Source organism: Solea solea, chromosome 2 (genome assembly GCF_958295425.1).
Source record: "Solea solea chromosome 2, fSolSol10.1, whole genome shotgun sequence".
NCBI lineage: Eukaryota > Metazoa > Chordata > Actinopteri > Pleuronectiformes > Soleidae > Solea > Solea solea.
Genome location: NC_081135.1, coordinates 37,375,401 through 37,394,426, shown reverse-complemented (window position 1 = coordinate 37,394,426; position 19,026 = coordinate 37,375,401). Strand labels below are relative to the sequence as shown.

Sequence of the window (19,026 nt, the reverse complement as noted above, 5' to 3'; positions counted from 1 at the left end):
GGGAGTACCCTAAAGGCACCCAAATTCGAATTCAGCTTCGGGCCCCATAAAGGCTTGGGCCAGCCCTGGATTTCAGCACCATAAAACCCAGAAACCCTGACATTCCAGACTGAACATAGTGAACATGCTGTCACACTCAGCTGGAGGTGACACTGTGGCACCGTCACACTGTGGACACGGAAAGCATGTGAAGAAAGAAACAATGAGTGAGTGAGTAAATGAGTGAGTGAGTGAAGGGAGGCATGTGGACGATCCACATTCACGCCGTCTCTCTGCAGCTGACAGCTCGTCTCTCACACGCTGCACAAAAACAAACCAGAATCTGAATGAAGCGGCTGCAGCGACAGACCAAGACTAACAATCAGAAACAGTTTAGTCCAGCTAAGGACATAGTCTGACTAAGACAGACAATCGGACAACTTGCCGAGTATGCCGACCTGTCCTCCAACTGAAGTGTAATTTTTGGTCAATCCCTGCATACGACCCAGAGTTATATTTCCTTGTATCGCTCTCTAAGCTAGTATGTATTGAATTAGTTTCCTGTTGACCTTTATGTCACAGAAAAACAAACAAATGCGAACGACAAGAAGCATAAATCTCTTCTCTTCGTCTGTCCAAAAGAGGGTTCTCTCGTTAGCTTTAGCTGCCACAAACACCAGCGTGTTGTTTGTTCTTTTCAGGGAAACAGTACTGCAGTCCGACTAAGCGTATACATGCAGGAGTAATCGGAATCATATGATCCAGGTATGATAGTCCGACTAAGACAAGGTCAATCTTAGTTGGACTATACACTTCCACACTGAGGTGTACATGACATTAAGAAAGCTATAATCGGACTGTGAATCTTAGTCTGACTAACGTGACCTAAAGAAAACTTCAGTATTGTCTTAGTCTAAAATTAGACTTCGGAACTCAGATTTCCAACTTGGAAAATCTCAACAAGTCCAACATGGGATTCCTTCGAACTTCCAATGTAAATGGAACGCAATTATAAGTAAAACATTTTTACATATTTATGCTTTAATTTTATTGTCTAATTATTTTTGCTAAATCTTGTCAAATAGTTGCTTTTGTTGCCTTAGCATCTTTCCTGATCCTGAGTGGTGGAATGCTGAGACAGCATTTCAAACTGTAGCATTCCTGTTTTCTGATATCAGCTGGGAATGCTGAGTCAGCAATTCCTATTTCCGCCGTTGCTATCTACATTCTCCAGCCGATTTAAACAATGAATACATCAAAATGCTTGGCTCGCTCAGTCCTGCTACCATTCCAATTTTGTACGTTATTTTACAAAATATTACATATATTTCCTGTCTTATTTTCCATTAAATATGAATTGAAAACATTTGTCTGCCTTTTATCTGAGAAAACAACAGGAAAAAAATAGTTGGAAAATTGCTGATTTAGCATTTTAATGTTGTAGTTAGCGACAAAAAAGTGGTTAATAAAGATTTTTTTTTTTTCGCAACTAAATCTGCAGTGGAAACTCAATTTTCAGTCAAAACTATTTACAGCAGTTTTTTTTAAATAAAATAATGTTATATTTCATTTTAGTAGTTATTTCTATATAATAATTACACATAATATACTGCTGCACTTTTAACATTAGGAATAAATGCACACTTTGTAATTATTATATCATTATCCCACATTTTTAGGTCGCTGGATCTACATTTTTTAGCTAAACTCAACAGATCGTACATCAGAACATTTGCATCTTTCACTATTTTCTGATACATTTTCTCTCATAGAAAATGAATGGATAGAAATGAGTTCTAATTTCTTGCTACTGAACATGTTAACACTTAATTGGCAATAAAGCAGATTGTATTTCTGATTTTATAATTTAAACAACAAAACAATGGAGCATTTTTAAAAGATACCAAGCTTTGATATATATACATATAAAAAAAAATTATCTGATGATTTTTTTTTGTTTTGTGCCTGCAGGTCTGAGCTCACTCTGATCCCGAGATGCTGCACTTGAGCCTTTTTCTGTAGGGGGGCGCTGTTTCCTACAAGATCACAGAGAATCTCAGCGTCTCCAGAAGCAGCGTCCAAAATAAAACACAAAGAATAATTAACTGAGAGTGCAGAGAGTTCATGGGTGTGAAAAATAATAATAATGAAAAAAAAACAAAATAATAAGGTGTGTTGTAATGAAGAGGAGTGACACTCCTCTGTGAGTGTAAGTGTGTGATTGACAAATCAGCCACAATCAGCAGTGATTATCGTGATCTGCTTTTAGGTTTCGCTTCAGCTCCTCAGCCTCAATCAGTCAGATAAAAACTCATGATAAACACAGATACATCTGTCTCGACTTTGACCACAGTCACAAATGGAGATAAATGTCACTGAATATCAAAAGTGCAGATATTTTTAGAGATTTAAGTCTGCAAAAATGTCTGTAAAAAATCGCAAGAAAATTCACCAAAATCAATTATGATGTTATTATCCAGAATCAGCTCTAAAACAGACTAAACGACTTCAATAATCAAGATTATGCAGACAAACGTCCAATAATGCCTTGAATTCAAACCACCAATAATCTCTAATCTGCCTTAATCTCACTTCTGAAATCACAGTCACTCATACACTGTGTTAAATTCCTCATCACGTCATGGTTTTGATGTGAAAACACGGATTAATTCTCGCTGGAAACACCTGGAATCCCCGCGCGTAAAAGAGAAGCGCACGCGTCAGGACGCAGCGGAGCGTGTCCGCGCTCCATCCATTGTTACCTTTTTGTTTTCGGGGAGCGGCTTCCTGTCTCCGGACAGAGAGTCGGACCTGTTCTGTCCCATCGTCCCCTGCTGCGGTGACATGCTTTCCATCAAGGCTGCTGCTCAGATCCACGGCGCCGAGAGTGTCCGCAGCGCCGGTATATTCCCATCATACGCGCGTAAATCCAACAATTTATCCAAAGACTCGCGGCGTCCGCGGAGGATCCATGAGCGCGGATGCGGAGGACGCGATGCGGAGTCCGGCTGCGGAGGCTCCAGAGCTGAGTGCGTCTCTGTGCGTGCGCTGGTTCATATGAGAGAAGGAGCTCCGCTGCTCCTCAGCTCAGTCTCACGGTGTGAAGCGAGCGTGGGTGAGACACGCCATTTCCGGTGATACCTTTCAAAATAAAAGTATCCTGTGGGGGTTTGTGTGTGTGGCGTGAAAATAGAAAAAATACAAACGAAATGTAGGTTTGGATGAAGTTACGTTTAGTTACGTTACTTTAAAGGTAGAGTCTGTATAATTTCGGGGATACGGTTATAATTTGGAAAAAACATTTAGGATAAAATAATTATACTATTTATTTATCATGATATTTAAGTCACGATACAATATTATCACCAAAACTTAATGATTTATTTGTTTTTGTGAGCAAAGAAACTGAAAGATCTAAAAACATGTTTTTACAATTTATACACTTTCAAATTTATATTTTTATTCATATTTTCACGTTTTTAAAGTGGCCCACATGTCTTTTGTTGCAACAATCTATGTATTTTTTAATATAAATGAGGGCTTTTGTGTTGATGTGTGTTTGTTTTATTCTAATCAAAGCTCTAAATCAGTTATTGAGGGTCTTTTATTTTGAAGGGAGGCCTGACTTCCTCAGCCAGTCTTCATATCCTCATGTCCACAGAAACATGCAGTTGGTTTAACTCTTGATCTCTTGTGTTTTGATTTTAAAGGCCCCCGCGGTCGTCGTAGTCGTATGTTTCTGCTCGACTGGCCGTCGTCAGCGGTGGTGTGAAGAAGCCGAGTGTTTCTGCTGTGGTGGTTTCCACTGGGTCCAGGTCCAGGTGTAAGAATGTTCCACGGGTGCCAAGAACAACACGACTGATGAGGAGGAATGTGAGAGTCGACGGTGGCAGTTGTCGCTGACGCGTAACTGTACGAGCCGCAGTTACACTGTGCACCTCAGTGTGGAAGTGTTTACGTTCAAACGTGGGGCAGAAATCAGAGAGCGAGCTCCTACGTTAAAGCCGAGGTGATTTGTTGACCATGAAAACTGACTGTTGGTGTTGTATCACTAGTGTGTGTGTGTGTGTGTGTGTGCGTGCACCCCCCTGGTTTTTATAGCAGGGGCTTTAAAAACCAGGAAGAGGATAAGCATTGAAAATCAGCAATGCCTTAGAAATATGTTAGTTTTGGTTCTTTTCCTTCAACGTAAATCTGAAAATACAGACGTCAGAGTCAAGATTTACACTGAGGTCATTTTCACACCTAATAATCGTCCGCTAGACTCGACTCAATTGGGGGTTGCAACGTTCAGCCGGTCTGAGATTGCTTTCACACTTTCGCACTTTAGAGAAACAAAACTAACCTTTTGAATAACGTATTCCCCCTCCTCGCCTGAGGCGGCGCTGCTTCAAGAATTACTGAAGGAGAGGACGAGACAACGATGAACAAGAAAACTCACTCATCTGTTGGTTAATGCAGGACAACTTCTGTTTCTACACTGTAACAACGGGCTCAGACATTTCTCCCCGGCTATCGTTCTACACGCACACATGTTCTGGTTGGGTTTACCCACAATGCCCTGCGTTGTAGGCCACTTCCTGCATTTGGTTCACTTGAAGCGAAACCAGACTTACGTTATTAGGCGGACCAGAGTTTGCTTCTTTGGTGCGCATCAGTTTGGTTGCACATTCACAGCTAACTCAAACCGACCGGAACTTCCGAGCACACGGACAAGGATTAATCATTTGAGTTACATGAAGTGTAAACATGACGGAGATTCAAAGTGTTCTGTTTCACCCAAAACAAACGCTTTTTGTGTCGCGTATGAAACCACGTCACGGCAGTTTCACGCAGCCGCGACATGACGCCGCCGCCCACGTTGGGGAGGAACTATGAAGTTGTGGAAAACAACGTGACTGATACCAAACCGAGTCGAGAGCTAGAACTCTAAAACACAAAGAATCGTCCACCCAACGATTCAAGTCAAATCATAATCATTCAAAGGTTTGATGGGGTAAACACTTCTTGTCACTGCTCTGCTGCTGTATACACACAAACGCTCCCTCACTCAGACGTTACATGGTCGTGTCACACACGCGAGTCTCCTGTAGACCATTGTCTGCACAAACACAAAGGTATGCAACAATTGTCTCATCTTATCTGTCCTCTGATGATTAGAGCATTGATACTGTAGCTGCTGGTCTTTGATCATGTCACAAGCCGCAGAGAGAAACACCGTGGGCTTCTGTCTGGAGAACAACTTCACAGCCACATTCCTTCTCTCCTTCCCTGCACCTTAGATCATCCTTTCATCGAGAGCCCAGTGTGGCCAAGTCACATTTGTGGGGGTTTTTTGGAATTAAATTGTGCTTCACGTTCACATACACTTTTAAAATGACGGCCTTTGCGTCCATGCTTCAAGTTTCAGGAGATCAGGAGTCTCTCTGGAGGGAAGAAGAAGACGAAGGAGAAAAGTGAGACTAAAGCTGAGGGTGTGTCAGAGAATGTGGTCGGAAAAGCCGCCGGTTGACCACGAGCGTCTCTGCGCTGCAGTGTTTTGTTTCTGCCTCCTCATTGTTCCACTCTGTCACTGGAAGACGCCACTTTGCAACAATAAAAAAGGGCCTGTGTTTTTATGGTTTTTTAACTTCTAGTATCCATGGCAGAGGAAGAAACACACTTTTCTGTGATGGGTTCAAGGCCACATGAAAACACAGACTTTCTCTATACCATCTTTTTCAGGGGGGTTTTTGTTTTCCGTAAACATGGCGTGGTTTCAAGAAATGTCTTCATACACACAAACCCCTGCCAAGTTATTGTAAAAACATGGTTCTCAAACTGTGGTACCACTGCTTCCTCTGGTGGTACTTCATAAATCATGGAAAATCATAAATACTGTTCTACTGTATATGTCGACAACTTTTCACTTTTGATGTGTCTAGCACAAATTGGCGTGTTTTTTTTATATTGGTACTACAAACGTGCTCGGACAACTTTGCTAATTTACGTAGGGTGCATATCGTCAAAGTGGACGCCAAAATTCAAAATGGCCGACTTCCTGTTGAGTTGAGGCCATGGTTCTGGTCGACGTTTTTGTTCGTCTTGGTCTATAACATCTTCCCACCAAGTTTGACAAAATTTGGTGAAACTCAGTTTTGCCTCTGTTTTCACCTTAGGGGGCGCATTAGAGCCCTTGACCAACGCCCGGGTCTGGGAACTATGCCAATATCACATTTTCGCCCGACCTGACCTCCATGAACGTTAACCCCCTCAAAAAAGACCACACAACCACAGATATAATAGTGATCTGAAGGATAACAATAGGCTCCTCGCACAAATCTGCCTCCTGTGAAAAGTCCGTACACCACTGTATGTTAACGTTGGGGATGATCGGGTTACTTTGAAAGTTTAATATTGTTAAATATAAAGTTTAATATTGTGGTACTTGGTATAAAAAGTTTGTTTGGTACAAACAAAAAAAACGCAAGGGTGACGTTAATGTTAACGTTCTCTGTGGACAAAAGGCAGATACCATAAAACTCTTTTCGCAGATTCTCCTAAAATTGCTCTCATGTGCCCGGACCCTAATATACCCTCCTCTTTAAATTTGTCCCAGATTTCTGCACCAGGTCACACACACACACACACACAGATGAGATGAGCTTAGTCGAGTGACTCGGAGGAAACAGGAATCCTAATCTCTGCCGCTGATTCTCCTCTGGACAGTGACTCAATAATGTGTCCTTGTGAATATCATCTGACGTTTGCTTTGAAGTGTGCCTGAAAAAAAGGGGAATGTCTCCGTCACGCTCGGGGAGTCAGGCTATAGAAAACCTGAAGCCGAGGTGGAGGAGGAGGAGGAGGAGGAGGACAGTATTGACTTGGAAGGCAAACAGTCGATTCCAGGGAGAGACACTGAGCTGGAGAGAGTCCAGAGTTCTGGATCTGCACGTGAAGCCTTTCATTCTCGTCTGCTTTGTAGGCTCCAGGTGTTAGAGATGCACTTTGTACCGTAAACAAAGGCACAGACGACTCAGAATGAGGCTGAAAGTGTATCTGAAGAGCACTCCGCTGCCCCTTTCTTCTCCACCTCGTTTCATCTCGCCGCTTTCAGACGTTTTTCCTGAACTTGTCCAGACGGGCTTTTAGTTTATCTGAACACGAATGTCCACAAAAGTGTCAATTTTCCAGATACTGTCTGAGCAGGAGAAGCTAAAAGACTCAACAATGAACAGTTCTTGTTATAAACCCACACCAACTGCCGTTTGAATGAATGACCTGCTGACGTGAAGTGATGGAAGTTTTTAAGGTCTGCTTCATACTTTCCACATTTGGAGTCTTGTGGTGTTCATAGGTAATGTTCTTGTGCTCTTAAATCCTGTTTAAACCTGATTCACTTTTAATGAATTAAAATTCAATCAAATGAAATCAAAATATAAGTCATCTCCTTGACTCACGCTCATTTGTCAGTAAGGTCTGAAATCGATCAAATAATAATTATATAATTATATAATTATATATATAATATATCTATAATTCTGTGGCACATCTTTGCATTTTAGACTGACAGCTCACCAGAAATAGTCAAGTTAGCTTATTGAAAACCAGGAAGTGACTGTGCATATAGTCAATTATGGTCGTTAGCGCCTTGTGTGTGTATGTGTAATTCTTCATGTTTTTGTTAGTGACAGCTATGTCATAAGTATAAACCTTCTGGCAACACGTGTGTGAGGGGAGCCGTGATGTTGTTTTGAGTCTGTTTTAAAAAGCTACGGTGCTGTTTTGTGTTTATGTGAGAGCTGGTGTTATGAGCAAAGCCAAACGGAGCTAATGCTAGGCACACTACTTCTTCACATTTATTAACGTTGTTCTTTCTGTATTGCTTCACAGTTTCACAATATTATCTTCAGTAAACTTCATAAACTGTGGCGTTAGATTTAGCTGGTTCATAGCTAGCGCTTCGAGCTAGCAAGGCAAGTATTGACACACCTCTGTTTGATAAAAACACAGGACTTTGGCGACAGGATCGGTACCAGAAACAGGATTTGTTCTATGAAAGTACAAACGTTTTTTTGTGTCTGATACCACAACTTCACACAATATCAGTCCAATACAGTCTCTTTTTTTAACTCTATTTTCAAAAACATCATGCTCCGACTGTGAAACTGTGAGTATTCTGCTGAGTCATGCTTAACGTGACTCAATTAAAATGTTGTTGCTGCTTTTATTAGCTGTTTTACGGTCTGTGCTTTGTATTTATGTGATATTTCGAGTTTTGGGGTCATTTTTGTTTCCATACTTCTTTTTTTTTTTACTGATATCTGATGCAGAAATTTGGACCAACAGCATCTCAAGTTTTGACAGGAAGTAGACGCCTTTCACACGTGCGTAGAACAAGCCGGGTTTCTGGTACAGTGTGGGTATTTATAACCATGTTCTGGCTCCTGTATGATCCGGGTCTCGTTCCAAATCCCTCGCTCAGATGTTTTTGTCACATTCTGCCGCTGCACTAGACAACACATACCCACTTTTCCTGGAAATGATCCAGGGTTCGCGTCTGAAAATGGCTGCACGGGGGAAGCCACAGGGACGTGATGAGCTGGTTTCACGGATAAATCCGGGGAGAGATGGTTGTGTGACGGATGACAGGGATGATTTAGGCAGACGGGGAGTTGCTGTGACCCAAAAACAGAATCCACTACCCAGGAATGGACACTTCTCCACCACAGCCACCAACACCACCTTCCTCCTCCTCCTCCTCCTCCTCCACTGCTGCTGCTTTAAGAAGCCAGACTTCCACGTTGCCTGCCAAAAATAAAGACCTGCTGTTTCCTTTTCTTTTTTTTACTCCCCCCACCAAAACCAGAGGTTTCTGGGCGACAAATGTTTGAGGTATGGCTGAACAAATTCTGGAAAAAAAACATCTGGGAGGGAAATCATTTTTAGCTCATGTCTCTGACTCTAATCCCGTGTCATTATTTTTTGTCAATTATTATGCTTTAATATCTGTGTTTCCAGAGGAATTTGTGCTTTTCTGCTATTTTGAGCTCGACATTGCTTCGTGTCCTCGTTTCCACTGTGGAGTCCATCGTCTGTTTACTCCACGGGGATTTACGATCCGGGCTTCAGAGCCTGCGCGGCTAACATCAGGGTTGGTTCCAGAGAATGTGGAGGCGGAAATTTCAGCATCACTCTCCTCCACAGTCGGCGCGTCTCTGTCTCTGTCTCTGTGTCTTTGTCCAAACATCTGTGGCTCACAGAGAGAGAGGGAGAGAAGAGGACGAGGCGGCTCGGGCCGTGGAGACAGACGGACTGAAGCAGACTGCGGTCAGGGGGAGGGACTCAGGTGGAGGACGGGGCGGGAGGAGACACGTCCACTGTGACATCGCCGGGTCTTATTTTGAGGACACTTTTTAAACTATAGCGTTCTTTGTCCCGAGCCAAACTTAACCAGAGGTTTCGTTTAGTTTTTCTATTTCATTCTAACGACTAAATTACAACCAGCGCTTGTTAATTGCAACTTGAAAGCAGCCGGGTTTACACACACACACACACACTCAGGTTAGAAAGTGTAATCAAAGTTATTTCCAGTGTTCGGTAACTAACCTTCTCATTTGTCGTCTCCTCGGAGGTGATGCCTGACAAATGAACACCCGTGTTTACAACAGAATGCTTACTTACATGTCATAATCTGGAGGAAGTGCAGGCAGGAGCCTTTGTTGTTGTTGTTATTATCGTGATGTTGGAACCTCCCAGTATTTTGTGTGACAGGAGTGAGAATGTCAATGCACTTTTAAAAAGACTTAAAAAAAAACACTTACATTGCAGGTTTATTGTTAGATACTAATGTTTTGTGACTTACTGTTATTGAGATATTTGCATTAACAGACAGTCAGACAGGTGTACCTAATAATGTGGCCGCGAACAGACAAACAGACAGAAATCAGAGAAACAGACGGTCTCAGTCTGGGTGGCAGCCTGTTACATCTGCTATCTAGTCGCGCACACACACACACACACACACACACACACACCGCCTCCCTCCAGACCCCCAAACCCTGCCCACTAATCTGATTAGCACAGTCTCCCCGCAGAGTTTTAAAGATGCTATTGACACAGAGTGACATGCACGCTTGTGCTTTACTGTTGCTGTTGTTGTTGTGATTGTATTAGTAGGATTGTGTGTCACTGTGTCTCACACACACACACACACACACGTGCAGCAGCATGTAGCTTAGCATAAAGCATTACACATCACACAACAACTCCAAAAAACCTCATGATGTCCGACTTTTATTCCAAATTACCTGGATATTCACAACGCTGACTCTAGTCTGAATGTTTATTTTTATTTAAAACAATAGTTCAACTTTGAAGACAACCTCCTGCACCAAAGTCCATCGAGAAAATGAACCATTTAACATCACGGCTCACAGGAGTGGTTAATCCACTGCTGTCTCCATCACTCCATCAAATGTCTTATTTTCAGTATTTGAAATTCTTTCTTCAGATTAATCTCAGTGACACAAACAGACCACACGAGGCAGCAGTCGACACAGCACCTCCTGTGTCCCCGTGAGCTGCAGACGCAGCAGTTTCTTAAACACATTATTTAAATGTCATAGACTCCAGTAGGTGCATATTTTGTGCGTTGGGTGAGAGACTAACTTTAGTTGAGAGACTGAACTCTATTGTTCCTCGTGTCTCCACCGGCAGCCAAGTATTGTTACTGTCCAGACAAAACAAAACAAGTGGTGTGGACGAGGCAGCGGGACAGGTTAAGAGTTATCCCCTCAGGTCTGATACAGGACTGTAAAGGTTTCAGTCAAGAGGTCACGCTCCTGTCACCAACAGGTTAAACCGATCACTGGTGCAGAGTGAGCTCAACCAGTTATCGGTGTAGAGAGATATGTGCACGTACAGTGTTGACTTCCACCAGTGTTTTCAGAGTCAGCACAAAAGGAAAACATTCTATCTGACACGATCTGTCACACATCAAGAGGAAAATCCAACCGACCCAGTTCTACAGCATCACTCTAGATCACTAGAGGACGTTTGTTTCCTCTAAAGTGGGACGTTTTTGTTCTTATTTTAATCACAAGTTTCTCTTACTTTGAACTGACAGGCAATACAATTATTTCAAAGGAAATGATCAAAAATGTCATTCTTTTGATCGGACTTTCTTGTCCAGTACAAAATGACAGGTTTTTTAATGTTGCCACCATTAACGTGCTTGCACAAGTTTGTCCATTTACAAAACGTGCAAATGGCCAAGATGGACGCCAAATTCGAAATGGCCGACTTCCTGTCGAGTTGACGCCATGGTAGCGATTGACTTTTTTGTTCGTCTTGGAATGTGACAAGTTTCCACCATGTTTTGTGAAATTTGGTGCAACTTCGTTTTGGCTTTGTCCTACCGGGTTTACTACTGAGCCATTTGGCACCACTTTTATGAATTTCTCATATTTCATAAACAATTTTGCCCGTTATAATTTGTGTGCCAAAAATGCAATTGTGGGTAAAAAAAATGTTTTTGATGTTCTGTGGATGCAAATTGAAGTAATAAGTGTTAAAGTAACAGTTTCTTTGGCCTTAAAGGTCAAAAATGTCATTTATTCTACTTTCTCACGCTTCATCAGCCGCCTGTTATTGCAGAATATACCGGAACGATCCCTCGTCACGTCCACGTCACGTAAACACAGACGCGTCCAAACAAAGGTCAACCACAAACATGATGTCAACAGCAGCGTTAGCATTAGCAGCATTAGCAGCACTAGTGTTAGCAGCAGCAGCGTTAGCCTCATGTTCCCTCTCCCTTCAGACTCTGATTGTGTTTGTATTCACGGACACACAAGCACACACACACACACACAATTGTTGGCGTAATCTTCAGGATCTGCCAGGAACTGTTTACACACTGTCGTCGACTGACTGAGCTTTCTCACATTGCGTCATGTAAACAGCAGAAACACTGAGTGTGTTTACAGCTACACTAATTATTGTGTTAGTTCAACTAAAATGTGGCTTTTTAGAGGACATGTAAACATGTTAGTGCAGCTGAAATCATACTCAATACTCAGGGATTTATTCTTTTGCACTAGAAAAATAATCTAATTTTACTAGATTATTAAGCTATTACAGCTTTACTTTAAACTTTAATTACCAACAATAAGAAGCTTAAACAATGACGCATGGAATCTGTACTTTTACTCCACTACATTTCCTCTAACTGTCTTTGTTACTCGTTGCTACAACTAAAATCAGAAGAGTTGCTATTATGGTCTGCATTTATAAAGAGCTTTTGTAGTCTTCATGTTTTCACCCATTCACCCGCTGCAACATGGGGTTAAGTGTCTTTGCTCAAGGTGCCGTTTTTCTAACACCTTTCAATGGTCATGAATGTGCTTTTGTTTATCACGATACTTAACACGACAGATAATGACCTTTTTTGTTGATTAGTTATTTTGTCCAGAATGTTGTGAAAATGTCCATCTGTGATTCTCAAACCTCAAAAGAAGGTACTTTTCAAAGTTCCTAACATGTGACTGAAGCGTCTCCTGTGGTCTTCTGTCTGCTTCACACGGTTTCATACTCAGTCCACATTCACCAGCTCTGAACTTTGACCTCTTAATCATTAGATGGTCATCATCTGGGAGAAGACGAAGAAGAAGAGGAAGAAGAAGGAGCTTGTTCCTCTGTGATGGTTTTCGATTCCCGGAAAAGAATAGCACAAATTTCATTTAACACAAAATGAAAAAGAAAATGTAAAATATACAAATATACAGATTTGTTTTTTTTAAATTACAAGGTCACAACTAATGAGTCTGACCTCTGGTGGAATGCAGGCTGTGAACTCTTGACCACACGCCTCTGGTGGGCAGATAAGAAACTGCTGTGAGTGACAGGAGCTCACACACACGGCATTGAATTCCATTCATTTGGACAGTTTAAACAAAGCAGTGTCCTCCATCTTATCCACTTCATTTCTATGAGTTTCGGACTTGTTTCCACCACAACATTCCCTGAAGGCCACATCTCAAACATCATCCTATCCAGACTTGGATTTGGAAAGCTCCAAGATCGATGTTGTCATACATCTTCTTCTTCAGGTTCCTCCTTTAGGGGTCACCACAGCGGATCATCTGCCTCCATCTTGTCCTCTCCCTGTCCTCCCATGAACCTTCTTTGTGGCTCCTCCTCTTTTCCATCTTCAACATCCTTTGTCCAATAGAATTTGACCCAAACCATCTCCACCTTGACTCTCTCTACCTTATCTCCAAACCAAATATGCAATCAAATGTGTAATCCATGTTTCCGCCCTGGTCATTCCCAACGAAAGGTCTCAGCATCTTCAGCTCCACCTCCTAGTGTCATGAATCTAGGATCAATTCAATCCCCAGAATGGGAATGCCCACAGGTTTTTGATCTTTGGAGATCCAGTTGTACAGCAACTGACTGTTACTGTGGACAGAAAACATTACATTTTGCTGGCAGGTGAGAAGAAACCTTCTCAAGAACTTCAAGAACTCCTTGTTTTCTGGACATTTCTTTTGTGAAACTATCGTCATGATCAGTGTTTCTCCTGATGATCCTGGTCCTCAGGGAGCCACTGTCCTGCGTGTTTGAGATGTTTCCCTGCTCCTTTACACCTGAATCACAGCTGTTTCAAGGGGAACATCTAAAACATGCAGGACACTGGGTCCCCGAGACCAGGATAGAGAGAAACACTGATCTAGATTCAAGTTTATTCACCATTTGTGGGTGAACAGAGAGTCCAGGCAGGAATCCACACTCACTCACTCACTCACTCACTCACTCTTCGTCAGTCGTGGGGGTCGCTGCTGCCACTCTCAGCTGAGATGGGGCAACCTCCATGCGGAAAAGCTCGTGTTACGACTGGGTCGCTGCTAAGGCAAGAGTTCTAACCACGACACCAACGACGTGCGACCCAATGCAACATGAATGTGCTCACATGTAATATCTAACCTGTGCAGACATGGAAGGTGCTGTAGGTGGGGATGAATGGGTGAAAAGTAAGTACTAACTTTCACACACACACACAGAGTGTCCTATAGATTCTATGAATGTGAAAACTCACATGACAAACAACAAACAAATGGACTTTAAATTCACTCACTCACACACAGACAAACACGTGTGGTAAATATCAGCTGACCGACTGTTTACATAAACACACTTATCTGATTCTCTTAACTGTCCTGATTAACTTTGCTTCTCTCTCTCTCGCTCTCTTACTTTCTCCCTTCCTTCCTGTTCTTCCACTGTGTGACAAAGTGAATAAAAACTGAACAACACAAGAGTGGAGCGCTGCTTTAACTTCAGTTACGTTATAATTTGACAGTTTGACAGGAGTTAATCCCAGTCCTACTTCAATATACACGGCAACGTCTGGATTAGATTAAAAGTCAGGGATGCAAGTGTGTGTGTGTACGTGTGTGTGTACTTGTGTGTCAATAATGACACGTTTTGGTTACACAGTGCCAGAAATAAACCAGGATCTGGACCAAAACCTTTTCCATTTACTATGACCACAAACTTTACTTTAATTTAATTTAATTTAATTCACACACACGCACGCACACACGCACACACGCACGCACACACGCACACGTACACCCAACAGTCACAAACTAACACACACACACACTCAGAGTCACAGAGTCACTCTGTGTTTCCAGGGAGCGCCTGTGGCTATTTCTGAACGTGCTGCACTCATGTGTCGTAATCGCTTCTCACTGCACATTCTGTCAGGAATCAGGATCCCTGGCAAAACAACACTGCAGAGGAAACGTGCAGCAGCAGCAGAAACAGCAGCAGCAGCAGCAGCAGCAGCAGCAGCAACAACATCACAGACACAAATGGAGATAACAGGAGTTTTGGCCTGAAGCCCTGAAACACAACCAAATCCTGCTGTGTCAACATCTGTGTGTGTTTGAGATTATGGTGTGTGTGTGTGTGTGTGACGCAGGTTGTGACCACCTGCAAATGTTTCCGTTTTATTTTATCTTAACTTTTTATCTTAACGTTTGATTTATCTTCTTATATGAGACGTAAAGTGACCGTGCTGAAAGGTGCTAACAAATAAAATCTATTATTATTATTATTATTATTATTGTTATTATTATTAGTAGTAGTAGTAGTATTGTTATCATTATTATTAGGCAGTGGAGACTTCCCTGCTCAGGTTTTTGCTTGCAAAAATAAAAGGAAAAATCTTTTTTCCTTTTATGAAAACTGTATGCTGCACTTTATGCATCTATTAAAACACAGTCTGGAATATTGTCATTTTTCACTTTTATCATTTTAATATGTAATATTTGTCCTTTGTCCTTTGGTAGTTCTATCTTATATATATATATTTTCTTACAATATGAGCTGGATTAACACTGTGATTTTCCACATTGTGGGATCTTATGTTATCTTACATTATATTATAAAATCATGTCAAACTGGTCCTGGAAAGGTTTCAATCTCGTTTGATCTATTTGATTATATCTATTTCTTTGTAAACACTGTAAAACACACGTAACACAGTGTAATAAAGTGTAGATAAACTGTCATGTGACACAATAGTTGGATGAGTTCACAGACTCACCAGCAGAGGGAGCTACTTCTCCCACTGGAGTTGGAAAAAGTTTTCGGTGACGCAGCCAAAGCCGGTTTGATGCCATCTCATCAAAAACTTTATCCCCCTTTTCATTCCCTCCCTCCTATAACTACCGACCCTTTCCCGCTCCTCTCCTCCACCTCCTGCTCTCTAACCTGGGAACGCTGGGGATCAGCGGCGGCGGCGGCGGCAGGAGGTTTTAAGGCAGCTGTTCAAGGAAGGGATTAGCCGCCACCATGACGCCTCAGACTTCGCAACCTGCCCGTGTCACGAAGCGGCGCCTGAAGCTGAGGAGACGTAATGCAGCCTGACACTGAGAGGCAGGAGGAGGAGGAGGCCTCGCTGAGCCAAAATGGCCACCCATGAGGTGCAGAGGTGAAGGTGAAGTTCAGAGAAAAACACATGGTAATCAGGGAAACACAGTCTTTCTTTCTAGGGGTGGGTCAAAACTATTGATTTGGTGATATATCGTCATCCTTTCTCATGTAATAAGATAATAAACAAGTTAAGACACTCTACAGTAAAACAGCCTCAGCCAGTTTCACTCGCCGGGCGTGCGGCACGAGAGTTTAAGTCTTGAGGAAAGATTTGAGTCTAAGTCTAGTCTGGAATAAAAATGTCACATCCTCAAATCTTTACCAATAATTTTGGACATTACTTTGCAACGTCTCTAAATCTTTCTTTACAAAAATCCAAGATAAGTCTCAAATGGTGTGTGGGTTCTCTCTGGGTTCACTGTCCAAAAACATGCAGATTTGGGGGGGATTTCGGCAAATTGGACCATAGGTGTGACCATGAGACCCTCATGTGGAGAATAAAGCAGTAGAAGATGAGAATTCCAGGTCTTTAGGGAGGAAAATCATCTCAGACCGGGGTGTTAAAGCCAAAGTTGAGGCAATTTCCTGGGGCTTGCAATGAGATTATGTTCGTCCACCAACATTAGGGTGGTGGTGTTGGTGTTACCCCTAACCATAACACTCTGAACTACCATTCTGAACCATCCAGATCCACCGCCCAGACAAAGCTCCTGAATCAGTGCATGAACTTTCCTGTTTAATGAGTTTATTCAGTGAGTCTGCAGCAACTTCAATCATCTCAGCAGCTCCCAGGTTTTGTTTTTTGTCGTAAAAACGGTCGTGACTGACTCTTAAATCAATCTTTGATTCATTTAAAGCAGGTTCAAGCTTCATTTTAGGGAAGGAAGTGTAAACGAAACCACAAGTTTCTCGTCTTAAAGCCTGTTTTACATAAATAAATCCTTTAAATGTGTCATCATGTATGTACGGGCTCTACTGGGTGAAAAGCTTTGACAGTTGAATGTTTTTTGCTGCTCTCGAGTCTTTGATGAAACTTGTAAAAAGTCTCATTTTCTGTGGCCACAGACGGATTTGTTTTTCCCTACAAAAACACCCCAAATATGCTGAAATCATTGTAACGCTTCCACGCTTTAAAAACACCACAAAGCTGTGACATCAAACACATTCCCAACCTATTCTTCTCGTCCTAATTAGCCGAGCAAAGATCTGAAGATGTGAAAGTCTTAAAAGATGTGGCTCCATGTTTTCATTTCTGAACAACTTTTGTTTTTCCCGTTCAAACAAAGACACCGAGAAGATTCTCTATCTCACTCAAACTCAAATATAACAACAATAATACTAATACATTTTATTTATGGGCGTCTTTCAGGACATTCAAGGTCACCGTACAAAGGATAAAGAGAGTGAAAATGTCAAATAAAATACAAGAAACAACACAAAAACAAACCCAAATGTTTAAGATAATGAGTGAGTTTTGAGTCGACATTTCCTCTAACGATCTTTGTTACTCGTTACTACCAAATAAAATCAGAAGAAGAAGAAGAAGAGTTGGTATTATGGTCTGTATTCATATAGAGATTTTCTAGTCTTGATGAGCTGCTTTACACTATAGTTTTCACCCATTCAGACGCTGAACATGGGGTTAAGTGTCTTTGCTCAAGGACACATGTAGATGACGAGAGCCAGGAATTGAACCCACTACCTTCCAGTTGAAAGACAACTCACTCACTCAGACACTGATTCACTCATTATTTTGTGACTTCTGCACAATAATCACAACTGTGTGATATAACATGAATCATAACTTTGACTCAACAATAACACAAGAAGCCTGAAGATGTGACCTAGAAACACACACACACACACACACACACAGGATGTTCATATAAGGAGTTGTGTTTTATTCCCGCGGTAATTTACCAAAAGTTCACCTCAAGGTTAAAGTGGAGGAGGTCAGTGAGGTACTGAGTGAGTGAGTGAGTATACTGTACATGCAGTGACTCAGTCACGTGAAAACAATCGCATACCTTCATATAACATGATTATTAACCTCCTGACTCCCCCCCCACACACACACACACGTGTAAATACATATACAGTTCATGAGTCTGATGTGTTATGACGTGGAGGCAGTAATGATTTAATGATATAATTATATAATGATATAGCTGGACGATAACTTTAATGACTCTATGTGTGTGTGATGATATAGCATCAGAGTGTGTGGACGCTGTGTTCACACACACACACACTGACCTCTGACGTCACGCACTCCAACACACAACCCTCGGAAAAACAAGACAAAGCCATTTTTGGCCTCCAGAGACAAATATGTACACATGTTCCGTAAACATGGCATTGTTTCAAGAAATGTTTTCATCCACTTTTATTCCCCTCTCTAGGGGGCGCCACAGTCATCCACATATTTGTGATTAAGGTGAAATGTCGTTCTTCAAATCTTCAGAAATCTTCAGTTAAAAATACTGTTATTTTAAAGTTTTCAATACAGTTTTTTTTTTACAAAAACAGAAAAACTACTGTAAAAATCTAGAGTAATTTACTTTTTTACAGTGTACATTACAGTGTTTACGATAACAGAGAAAGAATGACAAAAGGAAAGAAAATGAAGATTAACCTAAAGTGAAAAGACAGACAAATAATCTCCAAACACAAGAAGAGGAAGATTATGATGAAGATAAGCAACAGAGAAGACAGGTGGCGAACATTGTTCTCTAAATGTTGGGTTATTGGTTGTTTACACGAAAGCAGCTGATTCTCCTCGTTCTACTTGTTTTCACTCAGGTTTTTGAGCCACATTTTTAAGTCTGACTTTACATTTAAAACAGAATTTCACTTGTGTTCTACTATACTATGTAATATCATGTTCCAAAGAGAATTTACTGTTAATTTGCCTCACAAATGTCACTAGATCATGTTTTTTTTGTATTTTGTCCATTAAAAATGTATGAAAATCAGAAAATAAATAGAATAATATCATCATATTTGATCATAATAATAAAGTAAAGTGAACAGGAAGTCAGTAAAATTGCAAACAATGGTGAAAGGATTGTATCTCAAATCCTGCTATTCTTTGGTTTGGTTAGATAATTTTGTAATAAT

At 41.4% G+C, this 19,026-nt stretch overlaps 1 protein-coding gene across 2 annotated transcripts in view; it reads right to left on the bottom strand.

The window, feature by feature from the left end:
• Positions 1-19,026, bottom strand: part of arhgap20 (Rho GTPase activating protein 20) — a 56,876-nt gene that overhangs the window by 34,301 nt on the left and 3,549 nt on the right. The window contains exon 1 of one of the 2 annotated variants that reach the window (XM_058620330.1): positions 2,742-3,033. The exons of the other annotated variant lie outside the window; for it this stretch is intronic. Coding sequence (XP_058476313.1) covers positions 2,742-2,834 — 93 coding nt within the window. The 5' untranslated portion in view covers positions 2,835-3,033. Of the gene's footprint in view, positions 1-2,741; positions 3,034-19,026 lie in introns of those variants that run through there. 2 annotated transcript variants of the gene reach the window in all.